This window comes from Thermobia domestica, chromosome 13 (genome assembly GCF_964235325.1).
Source record: "Thermobia domestica chromosome 13, izTheDome1.hap1.1, whole genome shotgun sequence".
NCBI classification, from domain to species: Eukaryota; Metazoa; Arthropoda; class Insecta; order Zygentoma; family Lepismatidae; genus Thermobia; species Thermobia domestica.
The window spans coordinates 194,984,193-194,997,815 of record NC_137466.1 but is presented as its reverse complement, the minus strand read 5'-3'; the positions used below and the strand labels follow the sequence as shown (position 1 = coordinate 194,997,815).

Sequence of the window (13,623 nt, the reverse complement as noted above, 5' to 3'; positions counted from 1 at the left end):
TGGAGATGAAGATGCTATAGTGAATGCGTGAAGTGACACGGAAGGCCAAAATTAAAAAATGAAGTGATCCGCAGAACAGTAAAGATGACTGACACCAGTAGTAGAAAACCTGCAAGGAATGTGGACAGAGATAGCTGGGGTGTTATGATCTTCCGAATATGTAGCTCACCGAGTGGATGCTATAGAACTGAATAGAAAGGGAGACCGAGGAAGACCTAGGAAGAAGTGGAAAGATTGTGTCAAGAACGATATGGTACAATGTGGTGTCACAGCGGATATGACACATGATTGAGACAGGTGGAGGACAGCGATCCGAAAAACCGACCCCAGCTAATGAAAAAGAAACTTAGAAGAAGAAGATTATATCATCTGTTTTGTGTAATGAAATCAAATAGTTGTATTAAATCTGCAGGGAGATTTCCGCATGTATCATATCACCATCTCTTCCATATGATTCACTTTTCTCAGCAATCAATTCTTCCAACTTGAATATGACATGTCCTTGTCAACTAGGAAGAGGAACCAAGAACAATAAGGAGGAAACGCATCATCCAATGTCTATGATAATAATGATAGTCACTTCAATACCCAGATAAGTAAAGTGAGAACTTTAGCTACCGGTACTCATCTTGTTGGTCATCAAGTGAAATCTTTGTGACTAGCGCTAGAGACATGATCCCCTGTTTCGGAAATCAATACCTTAATTGAAGACTGACACCCAAAGCCAGACTATGGGAAGAACTTCTTGAACCATTTAGTTGCTAACCTTTAACAACCAAGAACCAATATTGTTATGTCAGCAAATGGAACCCTGTCATTGGTAGAGATAACTCTTACCTGGAATGAGTCCAAAATTGGACCTTGAATCTGGGGATAACGTATATATTTCCTGAAACGGTTTGTCCAACAAGTTCTAAAACAGGCTTCAATTCCTTGCCCGAAAGTAACCCTATTCCTTCCGAGTTGAAAAACAATATTTATATATATAGAACAACTTGACCTATATGCTCTTTATATCAAAGTGCTACGCATGATTAGTAGATCAAGAATGTAATATGCACGTCCAATTATATCCTATAGCAATGTCATAAAACCACAAGAATTGATTATTTCATTAGAAATAACATTTATTAATGGACTTATAAGTTGGGAAAAGCAAATCCAAATATCCAGTGAACACCAAGTCACTTGATATCACAACTAATGTGACTCATTGTTATGGCTAGATATGATACATTCGGTAATATTTCAATTTCAATATTATCCTCAATATTGTCTATATATACGTTGTCAGATCAGTACGTTCTTTATATATTCGTCAACTGCTCATCTAGACGAGTTGTTTGATGGGTCACACGGTACGTAAACGTTCAATGGATTTTGAGTTACTAATTAGGTGCCACGGAAAAGTATTAGTAGAAGTTGAAGTTGTGACAGGACAAAAATAAAAAATGAAATGAAATGAAATCTTTAAGTTTTACGTCCCACGGTTATGCCGGTTAGGCTAAAGGAGACGGTGATAATGAGAGATGAGTGAAAATGGTGGAATGAAGAAAGTGGGAGGAGACGGGAGAAGCCCGAGAAAACCCACGAGCACGGTGTTTGTCCACCACAAAGCCCACACGGCGCGAGCTGGGATCGAACCAGGGGCTCCAAACACCGAAGGTGAAAGCTCTACTACTGAGCCACAGCGCCCCAGGACAAAAATAGTTGGGAAAGATGGTGGTACATAAAAATTTTTATATCTGAAGGAAATAACCTAGCTCTGATGGCAGAATGTTTAAGACGTACCGTATACGAAAGTAATAATAATAATCTTTGCCAAGAATTATAAATCTTTAAGTATCGTTTTAAGGGGGTGAACTCAAGCAAGCGGATGATAATGAGCTAACAAGTGCACAGCTTCGAAAAGAACAAGAGATCAAAACTTTACATGAAAAGTCGAGAACTTTGGTGAAATTCCCTCAAGCAACTTGTACCTTTCAACGAAGAGAACTGACGAGAAGAACGTAGCAAATATTTTGTCAAAGTGATCTTTCAAGAGTTTAGGATATTTTTCTTCCTTCTTTTTCTACTTAGTGGGAAGAAAAGAGCAAAAAAGAATCTCCATTCTACTTCTAAAGTAATCTGCAACGTAAATGTTGATGAATATATTATCACAGATTACAACTCTAGCCATCAACTTCACGAGTTTTGCTTCTTAGTTCTTTCTCCTTTACCCTCTCCTACAGATGGCGATGTCTTAAGAAGCCATGTTGTTACAAAAATATCCGGAAGGTTGGAGAACCTGAATGAGATGCTTATTCTATGACCACAATCTCACCAGGATAAACAAAGATCGATCAGAATTACCATAATCTCAAGGCAGGCAACGTACTTGTTCTAACAAACACAAATTCTTGAACTTATTTACTCTCTATGTTGTACGATTTCTTTCAACTGTGTGAAAATATTGGTAAGAACAATGAAGAAGATCATGATAAACTAAAGACTAATGGACTTCTTTTGCAGTTAAAAAAAAAGCAACGGGGAGGATCAAAAACTAAGGTTACAAGACCCATATTTCTGGAGTTCCGTGTGAATGACGCGATTGTGGTAATTTTAATACACGGAGTTGGCAACAGTGCAGACTTTCAGCCACCCCGTACCTCTAGCGCTAGTTGTATTTAAACACAAATGGCTACTCGTTTGGAAAACTGGTTTCGCGAAGAAGTCGTTTGATTTCAGTGGGCAAAACATGTAACCACGGCTGAACTTCACCAGCAGCTGATAGAGGTTTCAGAAAGACTGTAATGTCTCGTCAACATGTCGCAGAATGACGCATCCGTATACAGCCCAGAAAACCATCACGCTGTTGAAACAGCTTCGCTGGGACATCATCGACTACCTTCCGTACAGCCCGCATTTCGCTTCAAGAGACTTTCTCCCTGTTCCCGCACTTGAAGGATCAGCTAGGAGGCCGTCGGTCGCTTCAGACGAGATGAAACACTTCGTGGCAACGTAGCTGAACGCGCAAGGACAGGATTTTTACCCGGACGGAATCTTCAAACTCATCCCACAATGAGACAAGTGCTTCAACCGATATGGAGATAATGTCGAAAAATAACCTAATGTATGCACTATCTGTTGGCTGTATTAGTTGTATGAAATAATATATAGACCTTTCTCTATAATTATTTAGTGCTTATAAAATAGGCTTTGTAACTTTATTTTCTGATAACTTCTCGTAATAGACAACCAACAGTGCTTTGGTGTTGTACGGGTTGCATAGAAGCTGGGGAGCGTGTGGTTTCTTCGTAAATGGTACCAAATTTCACAAAATTAAATCCCCACGTTAAGCGGGTTTGCATATCCAGGCTCCTAACTATGAAAACATTTACGCTCACTTCAACCTCAATCATTTCACGAATTCAACCTGTTTTACGTATGTGATTAGGACATAATATCGATTGTGATTTATTCTAAACACACTTTTATACATTGCAAGAGCTGTAACGTCCAAATATTTACTGAGAACTCATAGTCGTATCGGAATAAACAAAAGCGAGTATGGAACAGTAAACTGCTTTCACAAGAGGCAAAAGAACATGTGCAAAGGCATACAAAACGGTCGAGTGGTTTGGGTCGCCGAAAGATCCACAAAAATGACAGTGAAAAATAACACGAAAAAAAAGAAAAAAAAATGCTTCACTTAATGGGTGAGTTTGACTCAGTTCACACAACACAAGCATAGCAGCAGAGAGCACAGAGAACGTGTTTACTCGACAACGTTCACAGCGCGAATAGGCTTCGAGTAGTAGTTCCTATTACAGAATAACGTTTTCTATTGCCTAAAATTTAAACCTAATTTACTTTGATATAATATATCTATTAATTTGTTTCATGAACACGTTTTCGTTACTTTGATGAATGATGTATGTTGTTGATATAGATTCTATTACACGTTCTTTCGTAAATATTATAGAAAGTATCAGTGTTATTTATGATCTTTCATGGAAATTGACTGGCGCATGCGCAGTACACAGACAGTTCAATTGGAAGGCGAGGAAGGAAACGCTAACACACTGTTAGAATGTTTCCCTCACAAGCAGTAGTTCCCAACCGAGGGACGACGGGACGCATTTCCTCCTCCTGGGGTGGCGTGAAGGGTTTACGAAGTCCCTTCGTTGTGTTATATTTCTTGAATGATTATGCACAATATACAGTCACATCTTCTACACATTTGGAAGTGGTAAATCGTCCTCCACACACAGTGATTGTTGCTTTTGTAATATTATAAACTGGAACACTTTTTATTTCAATAGAATATAAAAGTTTCCATGGGAGGGGTTACAACCCCCTGGGTCTTTGATATGTCACCGCCTAAACTGTAACTTTCAAGTTAGAATCGAAATATGGAGACATGTGACCTACTAAATATATTTTTAGTTCATTATACATTTTCATAAATAAAATATCCACAATTACAATGACAGTAAATGCTATGTAATTATTGTAAATGTTTGTACTTTCATTTTCCCTCTTTCTTCTCAACTGAGCTTGAATAATGTAAAAATGGGCGGTTAAGAATTTCAAATATTACGTATATTTTAGCGTATTACGAAATTATAATTAATAAAATCCGGCAGGATCACAAACAGAAACGTCAAGAAGAGGTAAAACCAAATTGTACTGTGGTGGAATTCGAACTACTCTTGAATGGTGCCTCAGAATCTCTAGCCGAATGCCTTAGTCCACTCGGCTAATGTCACAAGTTGAAAATATAGTAAGCGTGTTTCGTGTTCAATCTTTTGTTACAGCATGAAATTTATTTTGTATTCTCTGAAGTTTAAGCCTATTTTGGCCTGATGTAATAGTCTGTTGAAATTGTTTTATGTTTACGGTATTCTTTACTTTGACGAATGATGTTGTTAATATAGGTTCTATTATGTATTCGTTCATAAATATTACAACAATTGTCAGGATTATTTATGATCTTTCATGAAAACTGACTGGTGCATGCGCAGTAGAAACAGAAAGATGCACTTTACCGACATTTGTCATACACGCCAGAACGCAAATTTCTAACAAGTCCTGAAAATGCCTCGCTCTAAAGGTTGTGGAGAACTGTCTGTTGCTCTGAGAGGAGAAATCATAGGCCGAGCAAAAATGGGACAAACTGTGCCTCAGATTGCTAGAGATCTGGGATGTGACAAGAAAACGGTCAAGAAATTTCAGCGACATGAAGAAGGTGGTGAATGGTTCAGGTCTCGGTCAAGAAGTGGAAGGCCAAAAGTGACAACTGCAGCTCAAGATCAAGCTTTAGTTACAGAAGTAATCAACTGACCTCTACGCCACACGTCAATCCTCTTGGACAAAGCCAGAGAATATAATTGTTCTCACGAAACAATAAGAAGAAGATTATTGGGGGCTGGTCTACACTGTTCAAGACCCGCTAGGAAGACTCTCCTGACTGAAACTCACAAGGCCAGACGAATGGAATGGGCACAGAATAACATAACCCAACCTCAGTCATATTGGGACTTAGTCATCTGGACCGACGAGAAGGTTTTCAAGTCTAACCAACAAGGCAGAGTTATATTGTATAGACCGCGCGGAACCAGGTATGCTGAACAAAATATTATCAGAACTTCTTGTTCAGGACGAATATTAGCACACTTTTGGGGATACATGACGGCTGCTGGTCCTGGAGATTTGGTTGCGGTGCCTGAGAGAATGAACAGCAGTGTTTACATTAATATCCTCGAAAATACGTTGTTACCGTCCTTAGAAAGAAACTTCCCCGAACAGGAAGAATATATATTTATGCATGACAACAGTGCTGTTCACACTTCCCGGCAAACACGAGAGTGGCTAAGTGAACATCCAGAGTTAATTTGTATTGAGTGGCCCCCTCTATCCCCAGATTTGAACCCAATTGAACATCTCTGGGCCTACATGGTGCAAGAATGGGAAGAGAGACGTGAAGACAGAGACCAAACGTTTCTTCAAAATCATGTTATGGAACTGTGGCAACATTTTCGTGACACACCGTCGTATTGCTCGAGACTTGTATCTAGTATCCCCTCCAGACTTCAAGAAGTTATTGACTCTGGAGGTGATTACACGAAGTACTAGTGTGTTATTTTTTGTGTAAACATTTATTTAAGTTTCATTTATTTATTATATTTTTTCAAGAGCAATACTTTCGTTCTTCATTCTTTTCCTTTTATTGTTTACTTATTAGTTCGTTAAAACGTTAAGGAAGAGTAGTATATCTTCAAAAAGTATTTGTGAATTTACTTTGAACGTTTCTAAGAATACATTTACTTTTTTTTTTCTTACTCTATATCATGCCCAATATTACTTTCATTTCAGTTAATTAATAACTTTATTTCAAATCTCGGATAAAAGTGTTATTGTCTTTTTAACGAAGTTTTTCCTTTTGATTGTGTAATTTCTTGTTTCATTGAATTATTTCAATTCGAATGAATAAATCACATTTTGTTTATTGTCCCTTCCTTAGCTAGGTTCGAATTCGAGAACAATGTGGTGTAATTTACGTTCTTTATTCTTCATATTGTGTAGTAATGACAATATTAATTATTTTTCATGAGTCCAGTTGATCAGTAAGAACTTGGACAAACATTAACCTGGTGATTCTTTACGCAATGACAAGCGTAAAATTCATTTTAGCTGTTCTTTATACTTCACAGCGATGAAACATTCTAACAGTGTGTTAGCGTTTCCTTCCTCGCCTTCGAATTGAACTGTCTGTGTACTGCGCATGCGTCAGTCAATTTCCATGAAAGATCATAAATAACACTGATACTTTCTATAATATTTACGAAAGAACGTGTAATAGAATCTATATCAACAACATACATCATTCATCAAAGTAACGAAAACGTGTTCATGAAACAAATTAATAGATATATTATATCAAAGTAAATTAGGTTTAAATTTTAGGCAATAGAAAACGTTATTCTGTAATAGGAACTACTACTCGAAGCCTTTGCTACACTCACTAGTTGTTACCATAGCCGAGTGGTCTAAGGCGTTCGGCTTATAAAGCACCATTCGAAGTAAGTTCGAGTCTCCGCCGGGTACAGCACCTTTTTCTCTCTTTTTTTCACCTGTTCTCAATGTTTCTGTCTGTGTTCTTGTCGGATTCGATTAAATAGAATTTCGAATAGAGACCAATATATATGATAAATAATCATTTATTTCCGAATCTGCACTCGTACAATATAGCCTACATTTTCGAGATTTTGATTTTGGAAATGAAGTCTATATAATATTGAATAGTAAAAATAGTAAAATAAAAAAATATTTGTATAAATATTGATTAATTATTTATAGTTATACATGGCTTTCCAATCAGGATTATATAGAGAGGACTCACTTCTAAGTGCAATCCGAAAACAAATATTTGAGTTTTAATCTGACCCAAAGTTGGTAACTTACAGGATAATTTATACATGATTGGTATTGTAATATTTATGCTTTTATTATAATCCTCTGTAAGTTATGATTTTACCAATTCTAAATGTAAAACGAGAAACAAGTGTAATATTATATTTGCTACGAAAAGCTTTTAAGCAATGATACTTTCAGGACGTAATTTGACGGAGAATTTGAGACCCCTTTCGAGCTAAGAAATTTCCGCCTTCAGGACCATATATTCGATCGTGCTCAATGTGGACTACCAAGGTTTGCCCTCCACCCGCATATTGAAATTCCCCCCGAGGATAATTTTCTGAAGTCACCACTGTTTATAAATAGTTTTTCGTTACAAATAAGAGGATAATGGAGTAGTGAGTATACTTCATGTTTTTCTTTTCTTTTCTTTTTTTCTTTTTTTTTTTTTAGCTATGGATTTAAGATTCGAAATTCATATAATGTTCCGTTCTAATCGAATTTGAAACAAAAGAAGTTTTCAATGAGTTACTCAAAGAAATATTTTCTGCCTCTGGATGAAAATAGGAAGACACTTAAAAAAGAAACAACTTACTACCGGGTTTGAACACACAAACATGTGATTGATAGTGTATCGACCCAAACCACTCGACCGTTTTGTATGTCTTTGCACATGTTCTTTTGCCTTTTGTGAAAGCAGTTTACTGTTCCATACTCGCTTTTGTTTATTCCGATACGACTATGAGTTCTCAGTAAATATTTGGACGTTACAGCTCTTGCAATGTATAAAGGTGTTTTTTAGAATAAATCACAATCGATATTATGTCCTAATCACATACGTAAAACAGGTTGAATTCGTGAAATGATTGAGGTTGAAGTGAGCGTAAATGTTTTCATAGTTAGGAGCCTGGATATGCAAACCCGCTTAACGTGGGGATTTAATTTTGTGAAATTTGGTACACTATGTTAAAGTCGCCGCTGCTCGTGATTATGTTAACATATTGAGTCCGTAACTAACTTGGCCGAGATAATTCTATTTATAAAAAAACATAATTCAAAAATTCACTTTCGTTCAAGAGTTATCGTGTGAAGTAACGTACAGACATACTAAGTGTACAAATATAGAAGTTCAACTGCATGATTCAAATAAATTATACCTTTAATTGTACAGGGTGGCCAGAAAGTCCTTTACACCTGCACTTATTTCATCCCTACATTAATAATAGTTATAATATTTACAGTTATGTGTCCAAAACCTCTAATATACCTGCACAGCCTGATAAACTTCTATGCTCTCCTAGAACCTGTCAGAAGTTGTGAGAAAAAGTATACATATCATGATATTTAAGACTGAAGAATACATTTAGTTCGTACTGTTTTTTTCTTACTTGCAAATTACTTTAAAGGTAAATTGTCGAGTTGTTAAATTGTTCAGTGACAAGCAAGTCTATTTATTAGATTTACGTAAGTGTAGCTATAATATTGTTATGCTAGTATATTAATTACTTCATACGATAACTCTTGAATGAAACCGAATTTTTGCAATAGATTTGCAAAAACAAATCTATTTTTGCAAAACATAGTTACAGCTCTTGTCTCTTCCGAGTTCATTACCGGAGTCAATGCGTTAACATTACACATGGTAACGGTGGCTTAAGTACATCCGTTAGTCGCCGCGATAACTCTCGAATGAAATTGAATTTTGGAATTATGTTTTCTGCAATAGCTGGGTAAAAAGATTGTCCCTTGCGAGTTTGTTGTTAAAGTCATTCCGCTATAATCTTCACCGTTAACAGTAGCTAGTTTTGTAGTATTGAAAGAAAGGTAGCGGAAGTTACACATCGCCCCGCTAGATGGCGGTAAATATCCTCCAACAATTGACATCTACCGGACAAAATGGAAACTTTTAGTGTGTGATTCTTTTTACTGTGTAATAAAGTTTGTTTCAGCTTTCTTTGATTTATGTTTCTAAGAAAATAAATTGGAATATTACACTTTAACGTCCCATGATTATGCCTGTTTAGGCTAAGGTTGACGATGATTAAGGCACGTGAATGATAAACTTATCAATTTAACGTCACACGGTTATGTCCTTTAGGCTAAGGAATACTATGATTAAGACAGGGATGCAAATAACCACTCGTCCGGGGCGAGTGTTTCATCGGCGAAGGCGAGTATCACAACGAAGGTGATTTCTTTTGTGGGCTAGTAGCTTTCTACTGGGGCTAGTAAAATTTTGTTGCTTATTTGCATCCCTGGATTAAGGCATGTAAATGATGATAGAAGAATTGGTGAAATGCGAATGTGGGAGGAAACAGGAGTACACGGAGAAAAACCACGGGCACGATTTTGTCCACTACTTGGGTGGGGAACGAACCAAGGACTCGGCGCACCAGAAGTAAGCTCTTTACCACTGAACCACCGTGCCCCCTTTATGTTTTTAAGAAGTCATTAATAGATGGGAGGAATTGAGAATCAAAATAACTCAGTACTCTTCTATGTTTTGAATAACATCATAGTTTTAATGGGTTCAGGCAAGTAGCAACATGAACAGGTAAGTCAAATCAAAAATTCAACTTATTATCAAGCATCGGTTTTGTCAAGTAACTCGCCATGGAGAATGCTTTTCACATAAGATAAAACCGCTCACGATAATGGCCCATGTGTGGGTTCTATGGTTCAGTGACAGAATTTTCTTATCAGGTACAATGTGTTCTTGGTTCGATGTCAGATTGGGTGAGTGAGTTCGTCGTAAATAATAGTTCAAAAGTAATTCACTTTTATTAATGATTTTCTCTTTTTTTAAATCTCAAAGATGAAACGTGGATCGGGGAAGAGATTATTCGTTTGAGATGGATTGAATAAGATAATTCCCAACAGAAGGATTGGACACAACTGCCCTACAACAAAATCTGACACCACATTATCTGAATATTTTACCTCCAAACACTACATAAAGAGAGGAGGAACTTCAAGGAAACAATTTATGCAATATATGAACCCGATCTAAACATGTTGAGGACAAAGATAGCTTACGCTATTGTTAGCGTAACCCTAGTGATAATGCTCAGGATATGAATCCAAATACTGCTTATGCGTACTATGGGCAACAATGGATGAGAATGTGAAGGTGTGTTGGCATCTTAAATAAAAGTTTATGAGTTTGTCCATGTTGCTATAAATCATACCAGTGCTGTGCCGTATTGAGCGAGCGGGGCGACGGCCTTGGGCGCCGAACTACGGGGGCGCAAAATTCGGTAGGAAAGAAGGAAAGAAAAAACAAAGAGGAAAATGTTTACACGTGTTAGGAAATTGCATGTGCAGATATATAAAATGGAAGGAAAAAAGTAATAAAAAGTGCTCAGAATCAAGGAAAAGCAGGGTTTATTTTCGAAAATTTTCTTACGCTTCTCGTCAATCATGGCTCTTCGCGGCTGTCTGTTGATCTCATATGTACGGGGGCGCCGTCGTATACTCTCGCCCTGAGCGTTGATTTTTCATGGTACGGTACTAATGTTTACCGCAGTTTGTTTGTAGCAGCAGATATTTTTTTAAAATCTTAATTATTTTGTAATGAACACCATCTAGACTAAGGGTATTGTCTATAAAATGTTCTTATGCCTTTTCAAGGTGCCACGGCTGAATATCCCAGTCCCGCCAGTGGTCTTTGTGGTGGACAAACACTGTGTTGTGTTTTTTCGGGATTCTCTCTTTTCCTCTCATTTGCTTCGTCCCACAATTTTGTTTACTATCTTGAACATCGTCTCCTTTAACTTTGGTGCAAAGTCGTTGAATGTTAAACTCAAAAATAATAATAATAATAATAATCACTATACTACTCAATACATTCCGTGGCTCAAGGTAAACTTACTTGATTCAATTATTGTACATTATTTGAATTTACAAACTTTTTTACGCTTCAAATAATAGAAAATAAATAATGTCTGATATGAATTTTCTTAAATCTGTCATGATGACACAATTATGGAGTCTCAGGTTTCAAAAACTGAAATAAGAAAGATCTTAAGTGTTCAGATGTGAAACTTACTTTTTTTTTTTTAAAGATAAAGCCAGACATACGAAAAACAAGTACTAATCAGAGCTTACCCAATGATCATCCCAATGTTTCTCCCACAACGCTGGACCAAACGATCTTGCAGGGTTCATACTTACACCAGCATAAGGTCCCTACAATAGAAGTAAATTATCATTATATATCAAAACAAGAACTGTTGTTTTCAAACAATAAACATCAGAATTTTAATATTAATACATAATTGTATCATATTCTACTGCAAAGTAAGCGGAACGTAAGCACTCACTGGTACTAGTTTATAGCTTTTCGTAAATATTAACGGGTCCACTAACCAAGTATTTAAATTAGTAAGATTATAGAAATTTAAATATAGTGTTATATTTATCTTTCCAGTGATAGACGATAACTTAAATTTGTTCAATGTATACAACTATGCGCGTAGCCTTAGTTGGCTTCAAAGTACGAAGTGTGTAATTCAGTGATAAAAGTGAAAAGATGTTACCAAAATATACAATAGTTAACGTTACATCACAACCAAGGACTACCTGGCGTCTTCACTCTAACCTGGTGAAACTGATACTGATGGAGGTGTAATGATTCTTTACATCCAGGTCTGAAGAAAGTATTTTGTTTGTTTAGACACTGAAAGTATGAGAAAAATCACCTCACCTAGCGCTATGAAAAGAGAATGGACCTGTCACCGATCTGTACTTGACTAATTGAGAATGGTTAAGACGGATATATACGTCATAAACATTTGAGAATTAAATGTTTATGAGGTATATATCTGTCTTAACCATTCTCTTGCTGTGTGGATAAGACGTATATATCCGAATAAAATAAAATAAAATAACTGATACCATCTAAAGAGGTTATTGATCTTGACCGAACTTGGCGTTAAGTTAGAAGTTAACTTGTCTAGTAATGAAACATCAAAACTAAGGTTTCATCTTACAAGGAAACTGATTCAAGTGTGACACGAAATTTAGGATGAGTTTATGCGCAAACGAAGTGTTTTTGTGTACAATTAAACTCATTAGAGGGGAAAGCCCCTCATTCTCAGTCGTTCCGGAGATATAGAAGAATAACGGGAAGGTTAGTGCTCCGATATTTTGCGATATTTTGAATATGCAGCAATAGTACAAGTAAAATAGACTTTTAAAAATGAAGAATTCCTTCATCCACGAAACTTTAGTAATACGTCGTCTTAGACGTAAGGGTTGCAGAACCGAAGAGTCCATAAAAAATTCTAGGGGAAAAATGTTTTTGAGAAGAAAAACGAAAATAATGGAGTTCAATTGTTACTTCTGAAATAGGGTGTAAGGTGTCTATGAATAGGCTTCATGGTACGCTGAATCGAATAAAAGCATCATCAGGTCAAATGAGATGAAAAATATAAAAAAAATGGTGGACGTTTCCAACAATATGTGTTTATGTTTCATATTATTTGACTTTTTTTTCTATAGCGCTTTTGCACAAAACATGATCTTGTATTTTTTTTTCACATAATAACGTCTCTGTTCCTTTAGCAATATAGTTAATACAAGTTCATTCTCGTATCACTTTTTCTCATTTTTTACGAAATAAAGACATGATATACTAGCAAGTAATATCATACAATTTTCTTCTTCGTGTCAATGGCGTTTGTTATTATTCCTCATTGCCCTTTCGTTTCCTGGCCCCAGGTAAAAGCTACACCAATCACCTGAACATTCAACACCACTTTCATTCGCTCTCGTCCATCTTTCGAAACGTTTAAATGCAATTTTCAAAATATTCACTTGCAACATAGCCGAAAATCCACAAAAACATCAGAGCACCAGCTTTTCCTCTTATTCCTCTGAATCTCCAGAACGGATGAGATCGAGGGTTTTTCCCTTTAATGGAATTCATTGTTTACAAAAACATTTCGATTGCGCATAAACTCGTCCACAATTTTGTGTCACACTTGAATCGGTTTCCTCGTTAGTAAAAAATTCAGAAAAAATTCAGTAGTTGCTATTAAGAATATTTATAATAATAACCAAGTAACTTCAATTTATAATAAACATTTAGCAAAATCTATGCAGAACGCTTTTTTTTTCACACAATCAGTTCGCAAGGCGCAATCAGAACTATCGTAATGCGTTGAAATACAATATCAAAGCTTTCCTACTGCTAATGCTTCTCACGAAGTGAAAAATAATCCT

At 36.3% G+C, this 13,623-nt stretch overlaps 1 protein-coding gene across 2 annotated transcripts in view; it reads right to left on the bottom strand.

Moving 5' to 3' along the window:
- The window catches only part of LOC145667460 (aquaporin-8-like), a 188,401-nt gene that overhangs the window by 45,322 nt on the left and 129,456 nt on the right, over positions 1 to 13,623 (bottom strand). For both annotated transcript variants that reach the window (XM_081734937.1, XM_081734936.1), the window contains one exon: positions 11,506 to 11,586. In XM_081734937.1, coding sequence (XP_081591063.1) covers positions 11,506 to 11,586 — 81 coding nt within the window. The remainder of the gene's footprint in view (positions 1 to 11,505; positions 11,587 to 13,623) is intronic.